The sequence below is a fragment of the Panthera leo genome, chromosome B4 (genome assembly GCF_018350215.1).
Source record: "Panthera leo isolate Ple1 chromosome B4, P.leo_Ple1_pat1.1, whole genome shotgun sequence".
Classification (NCBI taxonomy): Eukaryota; Metazoa; Chordata; class Mammalia; order Carnivora; family Felidae; genus Panthera; species Panthera leo.
Genome location: NC_056685.1, coordinates 91,174,247 through 91,202,072, shown reverse-complemented (window position 1 = coordinate 91,202,072; position 27,826 = coordinate 91,174,247). Strand labels below are relative to the sequence as shown.

General features: G+C 40.1%; 1 protein-coding gene across 11 annotated transcripts in view; it reads left to right on the top strand.

Annotated features, from left to right (window-relative positions):
* GRIP1 (glutamate receptor interacting protein 1) overlaps window positions 1-27,826 on the top strand; it is a 682,479-nt gene that overhangs the window by 491,000 nt on the left and 163,653 nt on the right. For 10 of the 11 annotated variants that reach the window (XM_042947098.1, XM_042947099.1, XM_042947100.1 and 7 more), the window contains one exon: window positions 5,429-5,509. The exons of the other annotated variant lie outside the window; for it this stretch is intronic. In XM_042947098.1, coding sequence (XP_042803032.1) covers window positions 5,429-5,509 — 81 coding nt within the window. The remainder of the gene's footprint in view (window positions 1-5,428; window positions 5,510-27,826) is intronic. 11 annotated transcript variants of the gene reach the window in all.

Sequence of the window (27,826 nt, the reverse complement as noted above, 5' to 3'; positions counted from 1 at the left end):
TGGATTTCATTTTGTTCCATTCATGAAAAACAGTTTTCTTCGGAGTTGGTAATGACGTGCATGAACATTGTGGCATGAGCTGCCTATCTCCCCGCTGCTAGGAAGTGGTCCTAATGTTTAATTGCACAAAATGCCTCCCCCCCCCCAATCAAGAAGTTAAGAGATCTGCTGGCTTAGCTAGCGCCTCAATTGTGCATAATTAGTTGCTAGGCATTGTTTAGCATAGGCTGATTAGTCTCAGCCAAAGGAAATTAATTTTTTTTTTCTTCAACAAAGCCATGAACACAGCTCGAGATTCTTGAAACCATAGTCATATCCTGTCCCGCTGGGAATCCCAGACACTGGGACTAGGGGAGGCAGGAGATGGAGAGACAAGAAGCAGCCTGATTGCACATGGATGCTATTTGATATCAAGCAACTATTCAAGGTTATGAGAACATGAGGGGACCTGAGTCCATTCCTCAAGATGTGGTTTTCTCAGCCCCAGCATGGGCTTTGGTTGTGATGCAGAACGAAGGCGCCTGTGTTTGCTTTCCAAGTTTACAAAAACCAGCTTCACTCAGAATATGTAATCAAAACAAATGATTTGTGTTTGCCACTCCTGTGTTTGGCACATGGGGAGACTGACCAAACTTGGGGGAATGAGAGGGACAGATGGTCTTCCCATTGTTCCACTTCTGTTGTAAGTATATGCTTGGCTAAGCCCTTTCTGTGCCTCTGTCACAGTGTCGATTCTCCATTTAATGGAGGGCATTTTCCCTCGCCTCATGGGATGTCACTCTAAAGGGGACCTATGCTCTTCCTTGTTATAACCAATACATAGCCCCTATGACAGTGGGCGGCCATCATGTGTGACAGTGATTATTTAGCTGCTAAGATGTCATTAGAGAAGGTTGACAGTTCTGACACCCTATGGTGCCCTTAATGATTACTTACAGCATTCACTTCAGTGAACAGTAGCTCACCAGTTGAATGTCTGCTTTGCCCCTATGGTGACTTTCAATAAGGATCCCTTTTTATGTGATCTATCATCAAAGTCAAGGCTGGAAGTCCTGTGTGAAAATCAGAATTCTTTTGCTTAGAGGCATTATCCTAAAGGACGTTTGATAAATCTTTCTGTAGTCTGAATTAAAATTAAAGGAAATGTATTTTTTATTTTAAAAATATTCTTTTGGGGTGCCTGGGTGGCGCAGTCGGTTAAGCGTCCGACTTCAGCCAGGTCACGATCTCGCGGTCCGTGAGTTTGAGCCCCGTGTCAGGCTCTGGGCTGATGGCTCGGAGCCTGGAGCCTGTTTCCGATTCTGTGTCTCCCTCTCTCTCTGCCCCTCCCCCGTTCGTGCTCTGTCTCTTTCTGTCCCAAAAATAAATAAAAAACGTTGAAAAAAAGTTTTTTTTTAAATAAAAATATTCTTTTAACATTTATTCATTTTTGAGAGACAGAGAGAGACAGAGCACGAGCTGGGGAGGGACAGAGAGAGAGGGGGACACAGAATCCAAAGCAGGCTCCAGGCTCCAAGCTGTCAGCACAGAGCCCGACGCAAGGCTTGAACCCACGAACCCGCGAGACCATGACCTGAGCTGAAGTCAGACACTTAACCGACTGAGCCACCCAGGTGCCCCAAGGAAATATATTTCAATATTAGTTTTTATAAAGAGTCACAAATTTTTTAAATACATATTAAGTCAGTACTTAAGAGCTATTGGAGGATGATGTGACATTAAAAGGACTTGGCTATAAACCTAGAAAAAGAAAATCAGAGGTAGGAAGAAGGATGGTCCATAACAAATATTTGACTTTCTTCAGGTTGCTTATTTATAATTAATTTATAATAAATCTATAATAAATGCCCTAGGTTGAAAAGTTGAATATAATTCAATCATCTATTAGCAAATGTCTAATGAATACATGTTATGTGTCAGGCACTGTTCTAGAGATATTATCTACTGATTGATTCCTTTCCTTATTATTTGACCTATTTTTTTAACTCACCTGTGTAATTGAATGGAACTTGGAAGTCTGTTTAGTGTCTCCCTGATAAAATAAAGAAGCATTAACACGGGTCTTATATTCAGGGAACCTTTTAAGACCTTAACTGAGGAACAGTGAATTGTACTGGCATGTATTTTAAATTTTTATCTTCCAAAAAGTGAACTCACAAGGATGGATTGATACTATGGTACAACTTAAATACACTTCATGTTAGGCAAACAAATATATGGAGGAGGGGGAAATGAGATTTCTATACACACAAAAGAAATTAGCTCTGATTGCTCATTTTCATAGCCTTCTCCATAGGAATTCAACTTACGTTTTGCAAGCTGGTGGCTGGAGTGTTGTGTTCATTCGCTTACCTGTATGATACAGAAACATGCAAATAAGAACCTATCAAAGCTCGTTGTTCATGCAAGAGGAAGTGGCATAAGGAGGAAAGAGCATGAGAATAAAAATAAACGAAATTCAGTCCAGACTCACTCTAGATATGTGTTCTTCTATAAATTTACCTCTCTGGACTTTAAGTCCTGACTGTAAAATGAAAAGACTAGCCTACATTATCCCTTATAACATGAAATTCTGATGCTATGTCAACCAATCTCCATTAAGGAACACATGAGAAAACCACAATAGAAGACTCCATAGCTCTCCATGACTTTCCGCTTAAGGATTAAAAAGGTGCCCCCGACCTTCTTGTCCTTTAGTATCCTGCTCTAGAGCCATCAGCCACTGATTTATTCATTGTCTTTCCTCGATTCTACTTTCAAGCAAAGTTTGAATCACTCACAACACTTGCTTCAAAGTCAAAGAGTTGACTTTGAGTAGATCACATCAAGAGTTGATGTCCATTCTGTAATGGGCAGCTTTTCATAAAAGGCCCATGATGCCTCCTAGAGGTTTGAAATAAACAGATGTTCTTAGAATATCTTAGAATGTATTCTTAAAAGCAAATGTGAGATGGTGCCACACTGCTGTGTTGCTGTGCTCGGCTTACTTCTCATGACAAACATTGCCAGGATTCTGACTTGCTTTCCATTAGGAATTATTGCTTTCACCTTGATTGACTTTGGCAAGCTATTCTTAGATAAGGTCAAGTTTACTTCAGTCTGGAACTTTGACCAATACAACTTTGGCTTCTAGATGATTGTTTACTTTTGTTTATGCTCAGTAAGGACACTCTTAATACTGGGAGAAGGAGCGGGAGACTGGGGAATGGATATGTAGAGGCTGGCCAGGTGGCCATCTGTAATGTGGTTTCAACCTTTTAGGATGTGCATAGCTAGACTATGTCAGCTCTAAATCAAGGAAACTGTTTTCAAATATAAATGAGAAAACAATTTCACCAAAGTTGTCTACTTTTGTAGTGCAAAGTGGTAAATTTCTAAAGAAATAGCTCCTTAAAATAGAACATTGAGTGCAAAAAACCCCAGAGTCTCCTGGGTAAATCTCTTATTGCCCTTTAAGAAAATCCAACACTGGATTCAACCCAAGACTTTAATTGGCTGGACTCTTGACAAACTGAAAACGGAAGAAAGCTTTTAGGCTTCCAAGATGCTATTCCTAAAACTAGTTGTTATGATCCATATCTCCTTGACTCAGCGCTCTGTACTCATACAGTTTCAAAGATTTGGATTATAAAGGGAAATATATTTTTAGTTAGTTTTATAAAGAATCCAAATTTTCATATATAGTAAGTTTGTTTTAATAGGTGCTGTATAAAACACATTGCCTGGTTATTAAATCAATACTGTGAGAAAAACACTCAAATACTCAAGTGGAAATGATGGGGCAAATAGAGACTTTTGTAGTGCAATGTTTACATTTTGTCTTGTGGTTTCTGATTATACTCAAAATTGCATCTGCATCGAGAAGAGTCAAAGATCCAGGATACTATATTATAAGCAAAAATGATGCTGTTGATTATATTGGTATCTGAAAGTTGGTACATTATATCTGTGGTTGGCAGAACATAAAGAATTGTGTGACAAATGGAATATAAACATGAAACAGCGTGATTTCCATTTTTTAAGTTAATTGCAGCTTACAACAGTGTCAATCTTTGCTTTTTGTCATTGCTTCTAAAGGCCTTGTTAGTTTTATGAAGAAATCATGAATCATTTCAACCAGAAGTACATCGTAGAAAGGAATTGAGTTCCCCAATTTTGAAACACAAACCACTTAGTTGGGAGAATTAATGTTTTCAGATGATAAAGCCTACTTGCCGAATTAACTCCTTGTTATATTTAATAGTTTGCATTGTACAATACAGTTCTTTTTAATCATCTAGTGATTTCCTATTACAACAACACCCACGACAAACTTACCTTACAGTATGGCCAGAAGTACCATTTGGGTCATCTAGCTTGACTCGATATGCTAGATAATTATTTTACATTATGTCCGCTATGGCCATACATATCTTATTCTTGAAAATGTTTAAGACTGTCACTCAGACATCTCTTACTTTATACAAATGCCTCATGCAAATTAGGAAGAATTCTTCCTTTCTTTTTTAACCCTAACATTTGCCATCCTAGTTCATTACTCCTGTATTCCAAGCCAGATTAAATCCTTTTCTATATTTAAATAAAACCACTTTACTTAGAATTTCATAGATCCATCACCTCTATGATCTTGTCACCTAGTGTTTTGCTCATCTAGCTTCTTGCCTGTCACAGATATGCTGAGCTTTGGTCCTTCTGTCTTTTCAGTTGTTCTCTTTATGGTTCTGCAGGTTATTTTTATCTCTTTCTAAAAGAGGGCATATCAGCCCATTGCAATATACGTCCTCTTTTGCCAAACCATCATTCCTTTCCTGTTCTCAGCATAGCTTCTCTGGTCTTACTCTAAATGTCCATGTCCCTCCATATATCTGGATGCCATTTTGCACTTCCAAGAGGAACCCACTAATTTAGTGTGTCTTTATTTTCCTGCAATACTAATGCTCTGTCATCTGCTTATAATGCCCTGTCATCTGAAATATAACATTTCGTTTCATTTCCTTTGTTCTTCTACCTGATTATTCTTAGTGCCCACTGAGCCATTTTATTCCTTCTTTGTCTTCCTCTTATTGATATTCACTGATACTTATTTATCAATGCATGTAGGTGACAGGCAAATAATTTGTATGCTGTATTGCATAGTTCTTACCATGTTATGCCTTCAGGTACACGACAGCTTGATCCTGACAGTCCTAAGAGGTAGATGAGAAAGTATCTCTCTCCCTCTTTTATAGGGGAGAAAACCAATGCTCAGTGCATTTTAAATGACTTGCCCCACAGCTAAGCCAAGGTTAACACTCCGATCTCCTGACTCTTTCTACCATACCATACCATATCACCTCTCTCTGGCAGAAGGATTGCAGTCCATTAAAAAATCTTCACTGCATTAGAAACTGGATGGAAATTAACCAAACGCTTCATTGTACCTTTGCAGATGAGAGCCCCTACACTAAATCCGCCAGCCAGACAAAGCCGCCTGATGGAGCGTTGGCTGTGAGGAGACAGAGCATCCCAGGTTAGACCAGACTGTTGGATTTTTCAGCTGTTTTACTTTTGAACCCTGTTATTTGGTGATCCTAAACAGTTCCAACTTGGTAATAAAAATCAATGATATTTCATAGGGTATAGACTGCATTCCACCCAACTTGTTCGAAGGATATTCATAAAAACTAGACTTTGGAAAAGCTTGCCAACTTGTGAGAAATCATCCGATGTGCAACTCCTTGGTAAAATGACTTGGAGTTATGTCAGCTCTCTCATTTACTTACTCTCTTCTCTGTTTTCAGGGGGTGACTTTCACGGCAGCATCTATTTCTTTATTGAGACGTACAAGGCAGAACAAAGGGTTCAAAATTGCTGTGGCCGAACGTATATATAGTCTGAATAACAAATTACTCCTTTCTTCTTATCTCTTTGAACCTGGATTTACTTCCACTGGGCAACTCTTGTAAAATTCTGGGGCTTTGTCTCGTTAGGAAGCTGCTATTAGGATTCCTATGACACAATAAGTGATACCTGTTTTTTCAAAAAAACCATTTTGGACAAATATCTTAAACGCCTTACCCCAACACTTCAATGTTTTTGAAGCTTTGAATTTGAGAATGACACAAAAGTTGTAAAAGAGGGAAAAAAATTCAAAATATTACTCAAAATTTATAAAGCTAGTTGATTTGTGAAAAACCTCTTATGGAAGTAACTATACTTAAAAGAAGGGTTAAAATCATTAATACACTTAGACATTTATAAAAATAATGCCTTTATATATTTTGTACAAGTGAATTGAGCACAGCTACATCTTAGCTATGGGATTTTAGAGCATAGCATAGTAGTTTAAAAATTCAGGAGAAAGAAAGCAGTGTTTTCCAGTATTTCAGTTGAATGGTTTGGCAAATCTGTCAGTGAATAGGGGAATTTTTCCATCTGAATAAGAGCAATATGAGTCCAGTTTCTGAGCAACCCTGTTCATGATTATTATTTACTTTTATAAGAATGACATGTGGTTATTTTTATTCTTGCTGTGAAGGCTTAGATTCATTATGAAAGTACATGGCTTGTAAAGAGCCATATTGTGAACATGCTATATACATCCTTGTCTGGGTGTTTTGAAGATTCTAAAGTAATTTGACTTCTATAATTAGATGGCATCACCCAGTGCGGAGATTTCTTCTATTCCATCCCATAAACCCATCATTCTTAGTGCTGATCACATTTAGAAAAACTACTGTAGTCAGCGATGGGCTGTGTTCTCTGCTTTCTCCTTGTCAGCAGTAAGGAAGTACCCAAAGTTTGAAGTTCAAGAATGCCAGTTATCCATCAATTCCTTCTTGGCTTGTCTACATTAGCCAGTATGCAATACTCTTCTCTTGGGAAGAGTGAAGGGACTTCCTAGTGTCCTTTCCCCTTTATGTGATATTAAACAAAAGCACTGACTATAATTATGTTTTCTTTTCATGGGTTCTCTAGTGTTACTAAATTATAACATGTTTGAGGGTCAAACTTTTCCCTAAAGTCATTAAGTAGTTTTTTAAGTTACGCGCTAGGTACAAAGAAGTCATTCATCATAATCCTTAGCTCATGACATATAGTGATTCTTCATTACAGAACTTTTTCCTTTAGCCCTCCTTATATCAATTTAATTAGAATCAATTTAATTAGAATCATGAACCTATTTTGTAGGCTTCATGGGTTATTTTCTTGGGGTTTCAACATGGACAGACACCTTTTTGTTGTTCTTTAATGAGGTAGCAGCCAGAAGGGTTGGGGATCCTGAAAATTTTCTTATTTAGAATAGCCCAAGAAGAAAGTCATCACCACCCAGAGGGCTAAGAAACCAAAGTGGTTAATAGCTGATTATTACTTACTATTATCGCAAGGAGAAAATTAAGGAACTTCTTAGAAACTGTTTCCTGACTGACTTCTAATACTTGGAATTCTGAACCTGTACTTACTTGACTTTTCTGTCTTACTACTTACAAGAACCTGTTCTTGTTCTGGGGGGGGGGGGGGGGGGGGAAGGTTGTGGGGGGCATCCTCCCTTGATCTTAGGCCAAGAGGTCACTTAAGGAGAGATCTAACCCAGCATCCAGAAGTCTTAACCAGTCACCTACTATGTTTACCACCTTTACCCCATTACCCCTACCCCATGAGAAAGAGATACACAGAGGAAGAGGCAGGGGGAAATGCATGGCCTTTATTCATTGCTGGAGCTTTAGCTGAAAAATCCTGAAATGTTCTCTGGATGAACTCCATTGAACCACACGGAGCATAAAAGCAAAATGCAGGTTTACAGCCTTCGTTCCTTCCTCCTGTGCTCCCCTGCCAATCTTACTTTCCTCAATGGTGTTTTACCACCTGGTAGCAAGGAAAGATGTGTCTAGAGAAAAATGCAGCAAGGAAATGAAATGAGGCCTAAACAAGAGTGTGGCTAATCCAGCAGACCCTGGATCTTCTCAGCGCAAAGGTAACTCTTAGGGCAGACATAGCCTTAGCCCTAGGGCCATTTTGCTGCCCCGGGCACTATAAGCAAACACAAGGAAACTGGAACCTTCAAGGAGCTATGGCTTTCCTCACATCTACCCCCAGACTTCACTCTCAACCATCCAGTGATGGTGATGATCACTCACGTGAGCACTTTCTCTGATAGAAGGGGTGAGAGGTAGTGGAGGAAAAGGGTAAGGTAGGGAAAGCCCTCTTAAACTTCTCTATCCAACTTTTATGAAAGCTCCATTCTTTGAAACTTATTCTACAAATGTAGACCTGGGGCTTCCTGGAGTAAATATTTATATACGTATACATAGATGAGATTTCTTAACATGGGCTCCACTATTTTCATGGCATAATAAAGAGTAGTGTGCAATAATTCTGTCCCAAAGAAATAGCCTTGAATGGTAACAGAAATATAATTTGCTTTTTATTCATATTAAGATCCACCACCCCGTCTAAACTCAATATTACTACAGCAATTATTAATACTTCACAAGTCAAATATGTATCTTTCATGAAGTGACAGTTCTAGCTGTAAATCCTTTCATTCCTTTCCTTGTCCTCCATTTCTTCTAAAAAAACAACAAAAAAAGAGGGAACAGATTAAACATCCTTTAGGAGCAATGTACACTTGCTTTGGATAAAGGGGAAATGCATTATTCATGTTATTTGGAAACTTGTCATTTTAGCCATCTCTCTTACGACACTAAATGTGTAGGAACAAAAAAGATTTTTTGGCCTTTCATGAGGCTTTTTAAAATTTTAATAATGATGACAGTAAAAAAATGACATGAGTGTCTACGACCCTGAAGTTTAAATGTAGATGAAAGATCTGTTAAGTCTATTAAGAAATATTAAGGAGGCATATCTTCAGACTCATTTCTGCCCATTTTTTTTTATCAAAGAGAAGATGATTTCCAAGTACAAAGATATTTTGAAGTAACAGGTTCTCTCACACATCTGTTTATTAAAAACAATCTGTTGATCTGTTCCCCTCTGTCTGACAGATTACTGGTAAAGTTTACCACTTGAAGGGTGTGTCCAAATTATTAAAGGAAATCTGTACTGATTCTTAGTTTAACACATTTTGCAATAATTTATGGTTTTACCCACTTAGAGATGAGGCATTTAATTATGTATGTCCAACATGAATGACAGAAAAAGATAGAATACTGCTATAGACCTCAAGGCTTAGAGTTAGTGTGTTATTTATTCGACATGCTTCTTCTTTCCAAGTAGGATAGCTTTCTTTTATTATGCTAGTCTTCACAAAGATTCCTGGGCAATTCACAAATACAAGAAGCTGTCAAGCATTTCACATCTATTGTATTTGCAAACTTGGTGCCCCGGGAAAATGATCTTAACTCTGTAGCCAGAATGAGCTACAAAAGTTTGTGTAAGATATCTGTTTTTGCTCCTAGAATATAAAAAAGACACTTATCAACTTGGCCATAATGGAATGAAGTCTATATCAGTCATTCTTTCTTCTCACGTTTGGGTGTTTGCTGGGGGAGTAAAAACATGGAGCTGAGTCTGAAATGTCCATTAGCCTCAGACGTATACACCCAAGCTGTTTAGAATACATCCAGGGAGGGTCAACACCTACTGGAAAATCAGTCTGGTAAATCATACAGGGCCATTGGCACCACGGAGAAGCTGTCAACCTTGAATTAAGAAGGAAAGGACAGGAATTTTAAAGGTTCTGCCCTCTCTGTTCAGCATTTCCCTGCCTTTGTTAACACACAATTTGACACTTCATTGGTCAAAATCTTCATTATGACAGCATATATAGTGTGACATTTACACAGGATTTTACAGCTATGACATTGCTCAGGTGTATGAAGGGCATTTACTCTGGTTGGGGCTGGTTCTCCTTTCTTCCTTTCGGTTCCACCCTTGAGTTCCTCCAAAAAAGTGGGCAAGTCTCACAGGTGGTAAACTAAAGTCAGCTGAATCAAGCACGTATGAGGCATCACACAAAAAAAGGCGCTGCACAACGTATCCATATATCAAATCATCACATTGTTCACTTAACTTGTCAATTACATCTCAATGAAGCTGGGAGGGGAGAGGTAAAGGACCATTTTTTTTTTTAAACGTTTATTTATTTTTGAGACAGGGAGAGACAGAGCATGAACAGGGGAGGGTCAGAGAGAGGGAGACACAGAATATGAAGCAGGCTCCAGGCTCTGAGCTGTCAGCACAGAGCCCAACGCGGGGCTAGAACTCACGGACCGCAAGATCATGACCTGAGCCGAAGTCGGCCGCCTAACCGACTGAGCCACCCAGGCGCCCCAGGACCATTATATTTCCAGTGTATTCTCATATGATTCAGAAAAGAAAAACTGATCTCTGTGTGTGTGTGTGTGTGTGTGTGTGTGTGTGTGTGTGTATGAAGGAGTATTTCATAGTGGTCCTGCAACTCTTCTATAATTTTCAAATTATTTCAAAGATAAAAAGTAAAAAAAAAAAAAAAAAAGAAGAAGAAGAAGAAGAAGAAGAAGAAGAAAAAGAAAGGAATGGTAGCCTGGTGCACTAATGCTGCCCAAAGATACTGAGTCAGACTCTGGTGTTAGTGAGCTAGTGACCCGTGCGGTAAAATACGAAGACAAGCACCTTTGCTACTCAGTCAGGCTGTCCCTGTGTCCTCAAAACATCCAGCAGGGCTAAGGTAAGGACAAGGGGACTTAGGTCCGGGGTGTGCCCTACCAGAGCCCCTCAGAGTCCACAGTAAGAACACAAAACAACAGGGTTTACCAGCATTCTAATTGTTGCATTTTTAAGAAATTAGCAGAACCATATCACGTCTTTAGAGGTAAATGGCTAAGGTGGTAAAGTCAAGAGTCTTGGGAGCTGCACATGTGTCTGAGATCCTGTCCACACCCCCACCTTTGTTTTGTCCATGGTACTGTATCTACCATTCTCTGAAATTAACTGCTCAATTTATTGTTTTTTCTGCTTTCTCAATCCCTCACTAAAACGTAAGCGACTGGAGGGCAGTTGCTGTATATGTCTTGTTCACCAGCGTGTGTCCACTGCATAGAGCTAACAACGCTAGGCAAGTGGTAGGTATCCAGTCAATACTTGTGGAATGAATGAGCAGGCAGAGATCAGCAGGCACGTTTTCTCTGTGCGGTCTGTTCCCTCATGACTAATACGCTTCCTTTACAAAACGAGTGTAACAATCTCTGTTTACCGTATATTTCCTGACTCCTTGAATATGCTGTTCAGGCGGGCCCTGAGGCTGCTCCAAATATGGCATTTCTAAGGAAATCGTCTGCTGCCCAAGACTAATGAATGGAATATAGGTCAGCTAGAAGCTAGAGAATTTTAAAGGCCAGAGGTCTCCCTCCAGCCTTATGTGTTTCTGTCTGAGCAGACAATATCTGTGCAGTTCTGGAACACTGAAAGTTTGAGCAGAATTTAACAATACAAGTGACAAGATGAGAATGATTCGTTCAAGTGTTCTGCTGTAGCAAAAAGGCTAAAAATGACGTGAAAATAGCCAGTCTATAAATAGAGTGGTGCAAGGCAGAACTTATTACTTAATATGGCAGGTACACATTAAATATTTTCCCCAGAGAACCGATCCACTTGGCCATGTGGCTGGTTGTACATACTGACTTCTCAAATAACACTGGGCAAAGCCAGCCAGCCTGATTTGTGTTCTCAATGCTGCCGCCTTCATTAGCAATTCAAAAAATGGCAGTCTATTACGTTTGAACTCCTCTCACACCTTAGTAAACATGGATGAAATATAATGAAGTGGTACATATGCAGCAAACAATTTTTAAATAATAATTCTCCCAGCGTGCAATTTAGGGGGAAATCATTTGTCACGAGTTAGTACTGTGCCTCGATACTTCCCGAGTCCCCCTGTGCTATAGGAGTGGTGGCATTTAGTCAATGTCACGCCCTGGGTACACACAGTAAGCTCACGGAGTGACCGCGTGACCGTGATGGCCAGCACAGCCTCCCAGGGTCTGAAGAACATTTTACAAAGAGGCTCAAGGACATGTGTGCGGGAACTGTGAGGAGCAAGTCTTTTCCCTCTACCCCTTTTGCAGCGAAGAAAAATTAATTCTCCCAGTTTCCAAGTTAGGGAGGCCTTCAATCAGGGTTTTTAAATTAAATGACTTTAGAGAATTAGGCTGGGTGAAAGTTGTATTGATTGATTGGTGCTAGGAAAAGCCAAGAACCGTCTTACACAATTTACTGTAGAATAGGGCAGTTGGGCCCATCAATACTCCTTTCTTATGGTTCAGGCTTACCTGACTTAGACTAGCTTCCCAAATTTCTGCCACTCCCATGTTCTCCTCATGATGTTTATTATATATCTGTGTTCTACCTGTACTATAATTCATGTGCTTTTCAGTAAATTTAAATTGATTTTTTTTCTTAGCCTTATCTAAACCTTTGTTATCTGTGCCTTGAAATACTAATGGTATTTTTCTAACATAAATTTTTTTAATGTCTAGTTCTGAAATGGTTTTAAAGGCATCTGTGTCCTCTCAAATACACCCATTAATGTTTACATATACCATACTTGGAGAAGCACCAGCTTGGAATGAGAGTCTCCCCAGAAGAAATGACTCCAAGAACCCCAGTGCTGTGTACTTTGTTGGTAGATTGATAAGTAGTCGGAGATTCAATGTGCAGAAACAGGTCATCTGAATGGGAGTGGAAGGCATTTGGGGCTTTTGCTATAAAGTGAGAAGAAATACTGAAAGAGAAAGATGAGGTTGAACAGTATTAATCCAAAGTGTAGGGAAAGACAGGAATGAAATGATCATAAGAGTAACCTAATCTAGAAAGATAAAGTGAGGGAAACTATAGATAATTTTAAGAATACTAGTTGCCGTTCACTTCATGCTATGCTTCAAGTATTAGACTAACCATGTTGATAAATATTGGTTTTTTTCTTCCTCCCAGTTTACTTCAGGAAGTAAGTTTTATTTATTCCTCTCTAACAGACGAGCAAACTTAAGTTTAGAAAGCTAAAAAGACTTGCCCAGCATCACAGGGTCTGGAAAATAGTGGAACTTGGGTAAAGCCTAAATAAAAATCAAGTTCAACCAGTGTCCTGATGAGACACTGGTAAAAGGAGAAGGTGGTGGACAGGACACCTGGGTGGCTCAGTTGGTTAAGCATCTGACTCTCAATTTCGGCTTAGGTCATGATCTCACAGTTTGTAAGTTTTGAGCCCCGCGTTGGGCTCTGTGCTGACAGGACAAAGCTTGCTTGGGATTCTTTCTCTCCCTCTCTCTGCCTCTCTCTCTCTCAAAATAAATAAATATTTTTTTTAAAAAAGAGAAGGTGATGGAGAAAGCCCATAATGAGTATGAGGTGTAAAGACTTTGACTTCTGCAGGCCAACTGAGTCTCTGCTCAGAGTATCCAGAAAACGTAAGGTGTCCTTCTCAGTCATGACTGACTGGCGCCCTTCATTAGATGGAGGTCAGTGAGTAAAGGCTGAAGTCATGGGGATCATACCATTATTTCTCTAAGTAACAAAGGGCCAGGAGAAACTGAGGAAGAAAACTGGCAGTGCCTTCAAGTTGTGCTATAATTTCTTCTATATACTTGTGGTTTTCAGGGCTTCCAATTCAAAGGAAAAAATCAAAATTGGCCAAGCAGTCTTTGATATAATTGTTCTTAAACTGGCAACTCCATTACTCTATAACTTCATGTTTCCCTTTTAAGACTTTGGAACAACACTGAATAAATGGAAGCAATCACTTTTATCTGTAGCAGAGCATATAACCTCGCAAAGAGGTTTCTAAAATCAGTACATATATATCCCCCATTATCAGATTAAATGCTTAAAGACTGACTCCAAGCAATGTGCTCCCTCTCTCTCTATAGATAGATAGATAGATAGATAGATAGATAGATAGATACACACACACACATATATATACATACACACACACACACACTTTAAATTCTTTTAAAATTAGACATTCTTACACATTCCTAAAGCCTATTACTGAATTAGCTGTTAAACTGATGTTATAAGATTTCTCCTTCATAATTTTGGGGGGAAATACTTTATAACACCTGCCAAATCTCTTTTTTTTAGGAGTTTGATTGCACCTCTGGTGCTTTCCTGTTTTCTGCATAGGATGTAAACTGTTGGCACATGCTTTTTACCCTTACATACTTGCATACGTGCATTGCTTTTTTGGTTTTCTCCAGCTAAGCTTTTATTTGCTCGCTAAATCCATTATAATTAAAGTGATCTCTCATTTCTTTATTTTGAGTTTTTATCAAAACTGACTCTTATACAGTCATTCAACATTTAATCATTCAACAACTTGTTGGGCACCTACTATGTGCCTATTACTGTTGCTGGTGCTAGGAATATCCTACAAGCCTCTGTCCTCCTGGAGTTGGCTTCCTGGTGGAAAAGACATATATTCAACAACTGCCTAACATAAGGTCACACAATGCTAAGTACAATAAAGTGAAATAAACTCGTATAAGGAGTAGAGAGTGGTGGGGGCAAAAAGATATGGGCTGTGCATTTGAAAGGCAAGTCAAAGATGTCCTCCTGGAGGCAGTAACATTTGAGGGAGCCTAAAATGAGGAGCAAACCACATAATGGTTTGGAGGAAGTAGACCAAAAAAATAGCAAGTGCAAAGGCCCTGAGGTCAAAACTAGTTTGGCTAGTTAAAGAAACTGTAAGAAATGATGTCAGGGGTGCCTGGCTGGCTTAGATGGTAGACCATGAAACTCTTGATTTCAGGGTTGTAGATTCGAGCCCCACATTGGGTGTAGAGATTACTTAAAAATAAAATCTTCTTTAAAATAAAGAAAGAAATGAAGTTGGAGAGAGAGAGAGACAAAAGTAGGTTCTGTAGAGCTTGTAGCCAAGGTAGGAGTTTGGAACTTATCCTTAGTGTGACAGGAAGCCATGGCAGGGGCTGAACAGTTGAGATTTTCTTTAGAAAAATCTCTCTGGCTTCTATATGGAAAATAGACTTTAAGAAGACAAGAGCAAAAGCAGGGAGATCAGTTGTCATTGCAGTGTGTCAGACAAGAAATGGTGGTGACTTGGGCCAGGATGATGAAGGTGTAGGTATTAGAAAATGGGCAAGTTTTGAAGAAAGACCTCAAAGAACCCGCTGAGAAATTAGATGGGGAATGTGAGAAGAAAAGATGTGTCTAGGATGAGTCAAAGGTTTCTGCTCTTCATTGGATAAACAGCGGTGCCATTTACTGAGACAGAGAGCCACTGAGGAAGAACTAAATCAGCGGGAGGGGGAGTAGAGAACTCAAAGGAGAGGAGAGGCCAGTGGAGATGGAAATTTTAGAGTCAGCAGTCGTATTTACATCCCTGGGGATGAGTGATGGCATTTAGGTGGTGCAGATAGGTTAAGGTGGGGTCCAAGGCTTGAGGCTACAGCACACCAGCCTCAGAGGTCAGTAGTGAAGGGAGTTTCCACAGAAGACATGGAGAAACAGACACGGTAAGAGGAGAACCAGGCAAATCCGCTGTCCTGGAATCCAAGCCAAGAACCCCATGTCATTGAGGGGGAAGAAACAAACTGGGCCAAATATTGATGAACAGGTGAATAAGATGATGGCTGAGAATTGACCGTAAGATTCCTCAAGAAGAAAGTTTTTAGTGACTCTGACTGGTTTTCATAGAACAGTGTGAGCCAAAGGCCGATCTGAGTGGGTTGAGGTGAGAATAGGACTTAAGTAAACAAAGGCAGAGAATGTCGCCAATTCTTTCAGCCTTTCCAAAGAAGCTATCAAGAGGAGTAGAAGCATGGGACAGTAGCTGGAGAGAGCATACGGTCCTGGGAGTGCAGGGGCTCCTTTTTCAAAAACTATGGGAGAGGAAACTGCGCCTTTGTGTGCTGGTATGGTTGATCCAGTGGAGTGGGAGAAATTGACACAGGAGGGAGAAGGGATAAAAGCAAACACAAAGTCTTTGAAGAGGCTAGAGGGAGGCCATCAGCATGTAGTGGAGGTGTTAGCAGGAAGCAAGGCCAACAGAGTCCAAGGGCACAAAGGCAGGAGGATGGTAGGTTTCCTGCTGAGAGGATGCTCGAGTCCTCTTCTGACAACTATTTTCTTAGTGAAAGAGGAGGGGAGGTCATCACAGAGAGTAAGGAAGGGAGAGGAATGCTATAGGCTGGTAGAGAGAGGAGGTGTCATTTCAAAGCTTGGGGGGAGTGGATTGCCTAGGGCAGTTTCCAAGGATTACCATGTAGTCCTGTAGATCTCCAACTAAACAGAACCTTCTCTCTTACAAACCCTGCCTCCTCAAATCAAAACAGGCTAAAATGAACTTACCCACCTAATGCTGATACCCCCCTGTTGCCAGCTTTTATAGTCCATTTCCCCCAGGGAGCTCTCCTCCAACTTCTTCCTTCCACGATCATTTCTTTTTATGAACACCCAGAGCATTATGTGTTTTTATTGAACTTTTTGGCAGTTTAGCTCATCCTGTTTCAAGCTGCTCTGCAATTATTTTTCTGGATTCCAGACTTATCTCTAATTTGAGATTAGAGCCCCTTAGATTCAAGAAAATGTTTCTTTATTAAAATTGCCTCCACACTGTTTTGCCCAACAGGATTCATAGCTCAGTGGAGTCCATGTTGGTTGTGTTAAAGACTCCTTGCATCACTTACCTTAGGATCTGATCGCTATTATACATCAAACATTACAAAATAATGAGATGCAATGATGAGTACAGCTCATTATACTCTTACTGCTCTTTCTCTAATAAACACTTACACCTACCACACTCACTTGCACACACACCTTTTTTTCTCTTTTCCTCTTTCAATATAGGAAACTAACTTCTGCTCCAATATTGATAGAAACAGGAAACTTACTATCTTAAAAGGTAGACCCACTTTTTTATATCTCTACTTGTTAGGAAGTATTGCTTATGCCAACGAACTGAAGTTTCCCACTTCGTACCTCTCCCCATTGGCTCTTCTAATTCTCCCGAACATCCTCAGGTTTTCAAGTATGTTCACGTACCTGGTCATCTCTCCTTTGAGTTGGTGTTGTTTGACCAGGGAAAGCATGTTCGTTCCTCCAGCCCTGTCTTCTGTGACGTGTTTGCCACACCCTGGTAGTCTTTCTCACGTTTGTCAATGCCCTTTACCATTTGTGGCCCAAACTGAACCTTCTCAAGCTGAAGAGAACAGAGTGTAAGAAAATCATTCCCTTCCCGATCTGGATACTCTACTGGATTAATGTAGATTAAGATTGTATTTTTAAATGAAATAGTGATGTTTGTTTATACTGGACTTGCAATTGTTCTCATAAATTGACCCTATGAGTTAGGCTTTCTCCCTTGAGAAGCAGCACTCTGTGTAATGCAGGGCAACACTGTACCCTTCATTCAGTTGTCTGTACATTTACTTCTATTACATTCAGCTAGTAAGATTTGAGAAGAGGAGTGTGGGAAGGGTACTAACAATTGTTGGGCGTCTATCAGGTACCAGTCTTATTTATTCAAAACAGATAGCTCATTATCTCAATATTACAGAGGAAGAAATTAAGGCTCACAGAGGCTTAAGTGACTTGCCCAAGTTTATCCAACAACAAAGCAGGTATTTGAATTTAAAATTACCTTAATCCAGGGCCCCTCATCTTTCAGGTACATACTCAGCTGTCAAATGATTCAGCTCATCTTCGCAACATGATGCAAATAGTCTCTCTTCCTGCTCATCACATATATTTACCACTCTTCTTAGCAGTGAATTAACCACAAATTTGATAAGCATCTAACAATGTTAAAATTCGGGGGCATAGCAGTACCACGGACAGAACTCTGAAACACCCCACCAGAAACATTGACCTTCCCCCATTAATACTGATTTGCAGGCTTTGAGTAACCTGTTCAGTGAGCTTCAAAACCACAGGCTTTGAGTTCACAGTACTCTGTTCTGTCCACAGGTGATCATGAGAGATCTTTCTCAAAGCCCACTGACAGGCTCAAGTATGTATTTACATTATATTATTTTTTTTAATTTTTTAATGTTTTTATTTATTTTTGAGACAGAGAGAGACAGAGAATGAGCAGGGGAGGGTCAGAGAGAGAGAGCGAGACACAGAATCCGAAGCAGGCTCCAGGCTCTGAGCTGTCAGCACAGAGCCCGATGCGGGGCTCGAACTCATGGACTGTGAGACCATGACATGAGCCGAAGTCGGACACCCAACCGACTGAGCCACCCAGGTGCCCCTACATTATATTATCTTTATGTATATATGTTGATTTGTATGCCTCACTTTTCAGTGGTGTAGTAACCCTTTCTAAAATTTTGCTATGACATCCCTTAATCCTAGACGTCTATGATTTCCAGAGCTCTTCAGTGTAGGAATTGAGATGCTCACTCGTTCCTAGTCTTTTTGGCATATCTTTGATTTTTATCTTCATTTCATTATCACATCTGCACATTCTTTCAATTCTGGGGGAGGTAATATATCTGACTCTATGAAGCTGCTTACAATATATTTTTAAAAGCTAAGAAATTGTTTTAATATCACTTCACCCACCTTTGGCGTAAGTTTTCTCGTACATTAATTTTAAATTCGATCTTTTTTAATTTAAGACCATTCTAGAAGCCGCTGGAGATGCATCATTGGAATTGAGTAGCTCAGCATTTCACCATGCCAAAAGTAACATTAGACCAGCTTCTACCAGCAGTAGACTTCTTCCCCATGTTCTTGTTCTGGCCTGGAGAACTTGGAAAAATTCTTCCAGTTTGTCCGTAACACTTCCTATAGTTCTCACATGATACAATTGTCCATATTACAATAAAGCATATCCAAGAACTATTCTTTCTAGAAGCCCACATGAAGGTGGTAGTAATTCTGGTGGCAAGAACCCCTCTTCTGCTCTCAGGAGCAAAAAACAAAGGGAAAAGATATTAGGAGTTTACAAAAAAAAAAAAAAGGAAATGGCAAATACTTAAGTTGTATACAGTGCCAACAGGATACAGGAAAATAGAATTATATATTGTTGGTAGGAATATAAATTTCTTAGAAGACACATTGGTAGCATCAATCAAAATGTTTAAAAATATATCTGGGGTGCCTGGGTGGCTCAGTCAGTTAAGTGTCCAACTCTTCATTTTGGCTCAGATCATGACCTCACAGTTCATGGGATCAAGCCCTGTCAGGCTTCACATTGATAGTACAGAGCCCTTTTGGGATTCTGTCTCTCCTTCTCTCTCTGCCCGCCCCCTGCTTGCGCTCTTTCTTTCAAAATTAATAAATATTTTAAAAATTAAAAATATATATCCACTTTTCCCACCATTTCTGGGAATATATCCTACAGCAGTCCTCATCCTTGCGCACAAATATGTAACCATAAAGTTGCCTACCTATAAGATGTGGTAACTTTTGAGAATTATCCCAATTCTATAAAGAAATGCTTTGAAAAAATGTCAGTGGCCTCCCAACAACCACTGTCACTATCACTCACTGCCTTTGAGATAGAGAATCATTAGCATTGGAGGAGGGTGACTCTGGGGATAGTAAGGGACCTCTCCCAATTCTGATGCCTCACTGTTGAAAAGTGGGAACTGAGACTCCTTTCAGTCAGCCATGAGTGGACAGGCGATGTGTGGTTGAAAATGGGCAGAACTGGAAATAATAAATAGCAAGTCAGTATGTACAGAGATGTTCACTGAAGCGTTGCTTATAGTGAAATATTGGAAACAACCTAAAATACCTATCAATTAAAGAATGGTCAAACAAATTAGGGCATAGCCATTCTAAGAAAAATTACAAAACTGCTAAAAATATGAAGTAGACCTATAGGCCATATCATGAAAAGATCTCCAAGATATAGTGTTATGTTGAAAACAGAAAGTTATGGTGTTGATTATTCCAGTTTAGGTTAAATGTTAGTGTCTGAAAAGAGAATGGAAGTTTTGACATAAATGTTGATAGTGGTCTCCTTTGAGATGAAAGGAGGAATAGAGGGCACCCTCACTCAGGCTTTGCTCCATATGCTTATGTATCACTTGACTCTTATGCTAGAATATGTAATAACCTGGGTAATTGTTGTAAGTACTGTAATAACGAGCATTGTGTGGATTACAGCTACCTGGCAGAACTATATCCGGGTAGGCACACCAGACCCAACCCTGCAGATGGAGAAGAGAAGGAGGGATCTCTGACAGCTGACACTGCAGAGTCAAGAACCTTCTAAGTATTTATACATGTGTCAAGGAGACCATCGGCAAAAGAGAACAACAAAAATGTGAGGTTGTCACCATTCATATAAGTAGGAGAAAATCAAAGATATGAAACAAAAATGATCACTGGTTTCAAATATTTTATTCCTGTAGAAAAGGGGTCAATGTGTTCTTCATGATCTCAGAGGCATAACTGGAGCTCCTATGTTGGAGGTCACCAGCCAGCATCACCCCATTGGCTCAGGGAAGCCTATAGACGCATTTCTTCAGCCAGCAAATACCATGAGGCAATGACTGTTGCTCTTCAGTGTATTTCATGCCCACACCACACCCTCCCACCCAGGTTGCCACAGCCTGTTTCATTCATTTATTGCATCTAGTTAGCACCTGCATTTGGAGTTTTGACCTCTTCTATGAGGGTAGGTTACAGGAAATCAGATTTGGAAGCAACTTAAGGTAGAGCGTAAGTTTAGAAAAGCAATATACATTATTGCTGGTTAGGAACACAGGCTCTGGAGTTCACGTGTCCTGTTTAAATTCCAGCCCTGCCACCTACTGCTATGTGGACTTTGCCAGGTTATTTAAGTGTCATGCTTATGTATCAGTTTTCCCATTGTATGAAATGGGAGAGTAATGAAGACTAACAAAGTTAATGCATAGAGAGTGTCTATATTGGTTTTTTATTGCTAGGTAACAGTATTACCACAGACTTAGCAGCTTAAAATTTTCTGTGGGTCAGTGGGGCTCCTGGGTGGCTCAGTCAGTTAGGTGTCTGACACTTGGTTTCAGCTCAGGTTACATGGTTTGTGAGACTGAGCCCTGCATCAAGCTCTGTGCTAATAGTGTGGAGCCTGGTTGGGATTCTCTGTCTCCCTCTCTCTCTCTCTGCCCCTTCTTCCCTCTCTCTCTCTCTCTCTCTCTCTCTGAAAAATTAATAAAAATTTTAAATTTTTTATGTGGGTCAATAATCTAGGTACAGCTTCTTTGGTCTTCTCATAAAGCTGCAATCAAGGTGTCAGCCAGGGCTGCAGTCTCATATGGGACTCGACTGGGGAAGGATCTGCTTCCAAACTCACTCAGGGTGTTGGCTGAATTCCATTCAAGGCTTCAGTTTCTTGCTGGCTGTCAGCCAAAGACCACCTTCAGCACAACATGGCTGTCTGCTTCCTCAAAGCTCATAAGGGTATGAAAGCCTCCAGGTAGATGGGCACTAGTCTTACGTACAAAATCACGTACGTGTAATAGCATACATGCTGGGACCTTTGCCATATTCTACTGGTTAGGTATGAGTCGTAGGTCACATGCACATTCAGGAAAAAGAGCAACACAAGGGCTCATGATCAGGAGTTAGGGATCATAGAGGACCACCCTGTAATCTGTCTGCCACAGCATACTAAATTAAGCTTAGTCCCTATAAGATCTTTGATAAATGTAGTGTTTACTCACTCATTGAAACTGTCTGAAGAAGACATAGGTAGCTTTCTGAGAAGATTAGTTTCTCACACTGGGAGTATTCAGACAGGTGCTTGATGCTGATTATAGGCACATAGTGAAGATAACCAAATGGGTGTCGGTCTTGAACTTGCAGATCATCTGTGATGTAATTCAGTCACCAGGCAAGGTGAAGAACGGCCCTCCTCCTTCATGGTCTCCTCCAGCATCTTCCTGGGTTCATTGCTGCTTTTGTTTTTACATGCTAGCTTTTTCATTTTTACTTGTCTTCACCTGTATACAAATGGGAACTAGAGCATCCTGTATCATTTTCTCTGGGAATTCTGAGTGGCTTTGGTCCCTCTTCAACAGTCAGTCTTTAGGAATGGGGTAGGGAGAAGAGAAAGAAATATATTTTACCTTTACTAAGATTGGTAGACTCTCAGGCCCTATATTCAGCTTCTCTCAAAACTCCGAACAGGTTTGTATACCTATACTTCACAGTAAAGGCTGTATAACATTCCTGGGTGTTTCCCAGAAGAGAGAAAGATGACAGATTGGATTTCCAGGTTCTCTCTAGATCTTGCTGCTGACAAACAAGGGTTTCGACTTGTCTGATTCACTCCCCAGCTCAGTCACATGCCTCTGTTCTTTGTATAGAAGGCTTGTTAAATGTGAACATGCCGCGTGGTAGCCCAGCTTTGGAAGAGAAAAGATAAGGCAGTTCCACTGTGGTAGCACAGAATTCAGAAATGTGTGTTTTGTTTTGTTTTGTTTTTATGCCTGAGAAGTTACTGATCTAAGACATATAGAGCCTTTCATGTTGATTTCATTAGTGCATCTACCAATCCTATTTCTGCACCGAGTCTCTGAAGAATGAAATGACTGAAGTATCATATGTGCCATACATGCAGACATCCAAACACACCCGAGTCATGTACACACCAGCTCTTGACCCTGTTGTGATGGGGAGAGTGGATGGGAGTGATTGAGGCACTCTCCAGCCATGCTAGTAACTAAATATTAGAAATACGATAACCATAAAGCATCCCTGTTATTTCCTTAATTTAAGCAATTTCCCAGTAGAGTGTTGAGGCGCTAATTGCTTCTGCACTTCTTTAGTTGACAGATATGTCCTTTTTCACCTGGGTAAGAGAAGCAATTATTGTAATGCTCTCCTGGGCTTGGTGAGATATTCTTTAATGGATTTTAAAGGCGTTGGTAGGGCACTGTGCTTTTAAAAAGAAACTGTCCTTTGCTCTGTTCATACTTGATAACATGGGTGGGTATTGTATTCAGACCACATGATGAATCTGTTAAAGGAAAGTATGCAATGGGGCAAAACAGAGGCTCGTAATATTTTTTTAGGAAATATGTATCCAGATTTCAGACATGAGAAAAACACATTCGTATGTGTGTGTATATATCACTGGTTGAACAAAAATTAAAACAACCCAAAAAGAGTAGGCCTTTCCTTTAGATATTCAGCAGGGCATATTTCTCAAGGATTTTAACACAAGGTTGTTATTTTCTGGAACCGGTGTGGCCTTCCAGATGAGGAGTTGGCAGGTCCCTAACTCAATACAAACCAGTGAATATTCTTTCACCTGTCAGGTGAAAGTGACTTTCACACTCTTTGAACTACAGTTTGTTTTACTGTTTCATACTTACATTCAAGAAGAAAAAGAAGAATAGTCTTAGCACGTTTTTGTTAGAATTTGGAACTTTTTTTGCCACGTGTCACTTTGGCACCTCGTCAAGCCAAGACAGCACAAGTGAACCAAAGCGATGTAGTAGAAAGAAGGGAATTTAAGGTTAGAGCACCTGGTTTTAAGTTCTAGCAAATGAGTTGCCTGATAGGGTATCCTTAGGCCAGTCACCTAATCTTGGAAGGCTTCTGTGTTTTCATCCCTAAGACCCTAGGTTTCCGTGAGAATCAAATGAGAAAATGTGTGCGCCTCCATGAGGCAACCCTTTAGGTGCTATTTGGATGTGAGGTGGTGTTATCCTAGGAAGACCTAGGTTTTTTGGCACCTGAAGCTTGTGCAGTTCGAGGGGAGACAACTCTAAGGAAAAGAATCCAAAACTATCCTTTTCAAATTTTACACAACCGTGCAACCATGGGAACTCAAGGAACCAACTGCAGATATGTTTCAAGCAGTTGTTTCCTAATTAGCCCCGGACGAGAACCCTTCCCCTTTGTCTTGCTAATTATTCCTAATCATACTGGTTATGATTTTTCGTTGTGTAGGGTCTGAATTTCTTACTAGAATATAAATTCTTTGAGGGCAGGGACCAAGTCTGTCTTGTTTATTGCTAGAAGGCAAGGTGCCTAGCATTTAGCAAATTGTCAATAAATATGCAATGGAAGGATGGAGGGAGGGAGAGTGGGAGGGATAGACAGGACTAAAACATTTCATATTCGGAGTGAAGCTACAAGACAGTGGGGAGAGGTTGTGCTCCCTACGGTGATTGAGGTACTAATATAAAGGACTGAACAGAGAAGAAACAGTAATGACTCTGGTTTGTCTGTTCATTCCCTGCTGCTCACCCTAACGGGAAGCCTTTTCCCTTGGGACAAGAATATAGTTATTTCCCATGTGGGGCAGAAGAAAGAGTTGGACCTGGAGGGCTAGGAGAGCAGTCTGTTGTCCTTGTCAGAGTGGAGGAAGCCAAAGGTAGGATGTGGGAGCTGTCCTTGATGTGGGCAGCACAGCCTCCTTCTGTTCTGAATTGCAATGAGGACTCAAGAGGGTTCCAGTAAAACTCAAATTCACTGCAGCCCTGCTTCCTAGCTTCTCCATGGAGAGTCTACGGGGCTCCCTTGATGCCTTGCTTCTTGGTTATCTGCAGTGAGTGCACTATTAGTTTTCCATCTGGTCCTTTATTTGAAATGGATCAAGTCTTATTAAACCAAAGAAAGCCAAATAAGTGCCTATGACATCTGTAACAAAATGAGAGGGACTGATTCACTGGCTTACTGTTATTCTGGTGGCGTGGTGTCTGCCTCAGGATGGCCTTATTTTTCAGCCCTTTTCTCAGTAGTATTTCATTACCTTCTTGTATCCATCGTTTATCAATTACTTTATGATGAGTCTGAGCATTTCTAGCATTCAGTTATATGAGGAGGCAATTGTCGTGTATCGAAAACAGATACAAAGTTCTGCATAACAAACTAATTTTCAAATTTCCATTTCCTAGTCTATAAAATCTATAAAATCCTATCCTCTTCACAGAGTTTTACTAAAGGTTAAATGAGATCATGGATATGAGAATATTTTGAAAAGTATTAGCTGCTTTAAAAGGATGGATAATCTTAGAAGGTGTCAGGAATATTTTCTTATTTTAATTTCGCTATGCAGTCAGGTTGTCTAGCTCGTGCTGGACTCATGGGTACGGAGGTATCCATGGAAGGAGGAGGCCATGCAAGCGTAGCTCTAAGTCCCACTTTGCCCTGATTATTTAAGAAGTCTAATTTCTTGTTGAAGTTTTATCATCCGTCCATTTCCTTTTCACACTGAATGAGACCCCAGTTGTCTTTGAACCAGCTACAGTGCCTAAGCAGCGTTTAGCATCCCCATCCTGGGCATTGACTAAGCTACCTAACCCATTTATGACTAGCTCTCGCTAGCTGCCTGTGCAGCCTCACCTGACATCTGTCTGTCTCAGATGTCCTTCCTTCCCAGAATGCTTCTTTCTTGTCACCCCTCAGCTGGACAAGACCTATCTCTCATACCTTTTGTTCAGCTAGACTCCCAGACCAGGCCAACTGATCACTCTAAGCCAATCCTACACAGTAGCTCTGGCTTTTTATATCTAAACAGCTATGCAACATAAAACACTGGTCAAAAGGACGTCTAGAAAGACACGCAAAAACCCAGCCATATCTTATTAATCTGCTAAGCAATTTTTGATACCTCTATATCTCCAACTATAAGACGGAAATGATAGTAATATCACAAGAAAATCACCTGCAGGATGAACTTCAACCTCCAACTACACATCTGTAACCTACAGGAAGCTTTCCTAGGAGCACACGTTGAACTGTTATTCCTCCGGCTCCCAGGCCATTCTGTGGACCAAAAACACTTAATTGAAATAATTAGTGTAGACATTCACCCCTTAGACATGTAGAATGTGAGCTGCAGAAAGGTGAAGGCGGTGATTATTGGTCGTGTAAATGCCAGCACAGTCTGGCAATAGTGGATGCTCAAAAATATTTTTGAGCCAAAGTGGCCCACAAGTAGCTACAAGAATGCAGGTAACTTCTCTAGGAAACCAGTGAAAATCAAGGTAATTTCAAAATTAGCTGCGCCAGTTGTTTAACTCGTAGAATCCAGTTTTCAACTGTGTCAACAACTTTGAAAATGTGATGACAACCGCCTACAAGTAAAAAGTCACAGATGGAGAGTTTTTCCCAAAGAAAAACTGCCAGGAGCTCTTAAGACAAGGGCATTTACCGCATCTTCTGCACAGTCCCTCTTGCTGGTCCTTATGGATTCTCAGATATAAATGTCTACCACATAGGCCATCCTGCTCAGGAAGAGAGGAAGTTTCACTGAGGTGAGTCACTTCCTGTTTTTGGTATTTTGCATATGGTTTCATTTCAATTATTAAATGACCACAAAGGAACATATGAATGATAGGTTTGGGCATTATGTGCTATTTCATGACCCCTCCCTGATATGTGCACAGATTGTGAAATATCAGCCTAGCAGATATTCTGTGATTTTCCTATGGCTCAAATATGATGCAGCTTAAGATCCTCATGGTACAGGAATGTGGTCCAGATCCTCTTGAGTACAGGAATGTGGTCCAGAGTGATGTGCCCATGAATTCCCCTAAAATTGTATACCAATTTTTTTCTTTTTTTTTTTTTTAGTGTTTATTCATTTTTGAGGCATGGAGGGGCAGAGAGAGAGACAGGGACAGAGGATTTGAAGTAGGCTTTTCGCTGGTAGGCTGACAGCAGCAAGCCGGATGTGGGGCTTGAACTCTCAAACCGTGAGATCGTGACCTGAGCCAAAGTTGGACTTTCAACTGACTGAGCCACTCAGGTGCCCTAAGCAAAACTTTTCTGGGGAGGAGGCCCATGGATTTCATTAGATTCTCAAAGGAATATATGACTTAACAAATGGTTAAATACCACTGCTAATTATCTTCTATTCATAACAATCAAAATACAGTAGAAGATTGGCAATCTGCATACCTGGAATTTTTTTATATCCTACTAATAACAACAATAATAATAGTAATACTATGACTAACATATGTATTGAACACTAAATATGTGGCAGGTACTATATTAAATATAATAATTATTATTAATATAATGTATATTAGGTCATGTGTGACATACTATATTTGTGCCAGTTTCTATAATAAAGTAATATCATAAATTCCTTATAAGAATTTTATCACAATTTTCACAACACCCTAAGGGTAAGTACTCTTATTACCCCTATTTTAGAGATAAGGAAGCTAAGACCGAGAAAAATTCAATAATTTGTTAATAAGTTGCAACACTGGGAAACTTAATAACACATTTTGACAAACCATTGATTTTGAAGAAGTGGGGAACTGAAAGAATTCTAGTTCTGCCATATTTTAAAATCAAGGATATTTTTTTCTTGATGCTTTAGGAGACATGTGGCATCTGAATCAGTTACACCAGAATCCACATCTCAGCTTTATCTATTTTTAAATCCTGATCTACTCATCACATAATTTCTGGGGGCTCAGATTTTTATATTCGGTACTACATATTAATATATTCTCTTTCTCTTGAGGTGCTCTAAGAAACATACAGATATTAATCCAGCTGTCCCCATCACTGTGTAAGATAAATACCAATCATAATTTTGTTTCACATGAATATTTGTGCTGGGTAATATTTATGTGCCGTACAACCCTGTCACTAATCTAACTTATGCTCAGATTCCCAGGGGATGAAAGAAATTCTGGTACATCCTTCATGTCACCACACAGAGGTGGAAAGTGCCAGAAGACCTTTCTCTGCAAGTCTGGGTGGCAGGAACCGAGACTGAAAATGCAGCCATTCATCACAGAAACCCAGCTTTGATCCCAGCAGCTTTGCTGAACCAGGGGTTGTTAGGAGGAAACTTGAAATGAGTATTGGAAAAAGCATCTGCTTATTTCCTGAGGGGGATAAACTTCCAAGTGGCACCACTAAAAGTAATATATAGATAAAACTGTAGTGTGAGAAATAATATTCTCTCCAG